We start from the raw sequence: 2,500 nt of genomic DNA on the forward strand, positions 1-2,500 counted from the left end.
TGTGTGTGTGTGTGTGTGTGTGTATATTTATATATAAATATATATATATATATATATATATATATATATATATATATATATATGTATATATCTATATATATGTATATATCTATATATATGTATATATCTATATATATGTATATATCTATATATATGTATATATCTATATATATGTATATATCTATATATATGTATATATATATATATATGTATATATATATATATATGTATATATCTATATATATGTATATATCTATATATATGTATATATCTATATATATGTATATGTATATATATATATATATATATGTATATGTATGTATATATGTAAATTACTGTAATATAGAGTCTGGTCCTTTTCTCAAAGTTGACCCTAACACAATCTAAGTCTGGCTTAAGGACAGAATCATTATTGAATCCAAGAGTGTGATGCAGTGCACTCACTTCATTATTTCTGATCACTTCAGTACCTTTTTATGAACAGGTAAAGCCATTGATACCAATATTCTCATGGTGTGCATCAGAAGACACAGCAGACATTGTGATGCCAACGTATGACATCACAGAAGCAACATTAGAGATGATGGGAAGGTATGGCATTTCTCACATGAATCAATATATATTATATACAGGCCTTTCCTTTGCAAAGGCTGTAAGTGTTTGTTATTAAGTGTGTTTTCAATGCATTTTGCATGTAGAAATGTTCTTGTTATAAGTTGGTTTAAGTGTAATAGTGTAGCAAATTTTGTTTAATATTAATGCAGATGTGTATGCTGTAATTAAGTTTTTGAGCATATATTTCTATACAAATTTTTTCTTCCTCTTTCTTTCTATTTTTAAGGCCAGATTAGATGGTGGCATGATCATTGACTGATTTGGACATATTTGATTGTCAAGCCTAGTTGATCAATAACAAAACATTTTAATATGAAATCATATGAATTCACAGTTATAAGTTGTATAAATGTTTTTTTTTTTTGTGTTATTACAGAAGACAACCATTGTATTCTTATTTGAGAATACAGTTTGATGATAGTAAATGACTCATTACATATAAGCAATATATATATATATATATATCATTTTGCAGATGAATTGAAAAGCACTTTTTATATATAACTCACCTAAATAAATGTGTGGCACCATACTTTTCCCAGCATTGACTCCTATGTACATTTTTAATCCAAAATAATTTATGGCAATTCAAATTTGTAGTCACATTATTCATGCAATAAAGTTGCTTTGACACACAAATGTAAATGGAATGCCATGGTAAACAGTTAAAGGAAATCAGCATGAAACACTGAAAGGTTTTCCATTTTGTTATTGTACATTGATCCTGCAGGAGTATAAGTGCAGCTATGAAAAAATAGGGCCTGGAATTGTTATGATGAACTGCTAACGCCCCCACTACCTACTGGTTTATTTTGAGCATACATTTCCTGTCGTTCTGTGCCTTTTGCTCTCTGGGTAAATCAGCTCTTCAGCATTTGGTAAAGCTCACAGATTTACCTGATTTTCATTTCTTTATATATTATATTTTTCTTATTCTTTTATATGCCTTGTTTTAGATCATTTTGATGGTAAGAGGCATTAACTTTGGAAGTTTGTAACCATAAATATGATGCTTTGGAAACTGCAGTCACTACTAACTAAGGGCTATATTTTTACGCTGATTAAACTTATTATAGATTTTCTTAACCCTGAAAATCCAACTGCAATTTTATTTTGATTGCTGTCAAATGTAAGTTTGAGTGCAAATATCATGCATTTTTTTTAATTAATTATTTTGAAATTAAATGCATTGTTTCATTGTCTCCACTTAAGTCTTGCAGTGTCGGGAATACATATAGAGAATTTTTATTTGTTTGTTTGTTTGATTTATTTACCTTTTTTTATTTTTAGTAAGTGTGAACAGTTATATCTTGCTTAACTGCAACCTTTCTCTCTCTCACTCTCTGTCTAGTTGTATTTTCTCTTATCATCAATTAATATAAAAAAAAAATTACCCTCAGAATCAATTATTCTTAGATGAGGAAATATCTTCACTGTGTTCTTTTTCATTTGTCCTCTTTGTTGTCTCATATTGAATGTTTTCTTTTTCTTTTTCCAAATTATTGAATCCTTGTTTAGTATTGTCTCTACCAATTCGAATTATGCAAATTTTCAGAGTGACCTTAGACTTATTATCAGTCCAGTCGAACAATGATATCCCTTGGCCTTTGAAGAAATCCCAAGCATTCTGGCGAGGTCGGGACTCTCGCCGCGAGAGGCTAGATCTAATAGATATCGCCCGGCAGAATAAACACCTCATAAATGCTTCCTTGACCAACTTCTTCTTCTTTAAGGATGAGGAAAGCATATATGGCCCTAAAGAGAAGCATGTATCTTTTTTCAAATTCTTTGATGTAAGTTTGTTTTTTATCATTTTCTTTTTTTCTTTCTTACTGTGTACCTTTATATTATTTCTTAGCATGTGATTTTCCTGTAGACCCTAAAG

The 2,500-nt window shown here is 29.1% G+C and overlaps 1 protein-coding gene across 1 annotated transcript in view; it reads left to right on the forward strand.

Annotated features, from left to right (window-relative positions):
- The window catches only part of LOC125033388 (protein O-glucosyltransferase 2-like), a 14,200-nt gene that overhangs the window by 5,970 nt on the left and 5,730 nt on the right, over positions 1–2,500 (forward strand). The window contains exons 6-7 of the mRNA XM_047624852.1: positions 485–591; positions 2,171–2,408. Coding sequence (XP_047480808.1) covers positions 485–591; positions 2,171–2,408 — 345 coding nt within the window. The remainder of the gene's footprint in view (positions 1–484; positions 592–2,170; positions 2,409–2,500) is intronic.

Source organism: Penaeus chinensis, chromosome 16 (genome assembly GCF_019202785.1).
Source record: "Penaeus chinensis breed Huanghai No. 1 chromosome 16, ASM1920278v2, whole genome shotgun sequence".
Taxonomy (NCBI): Eukaryota; Metazoa; Arthropoda; class Malacostraca; order Decapoda; family Penaeidae; genus Penaeus; species Penaeus chinensis.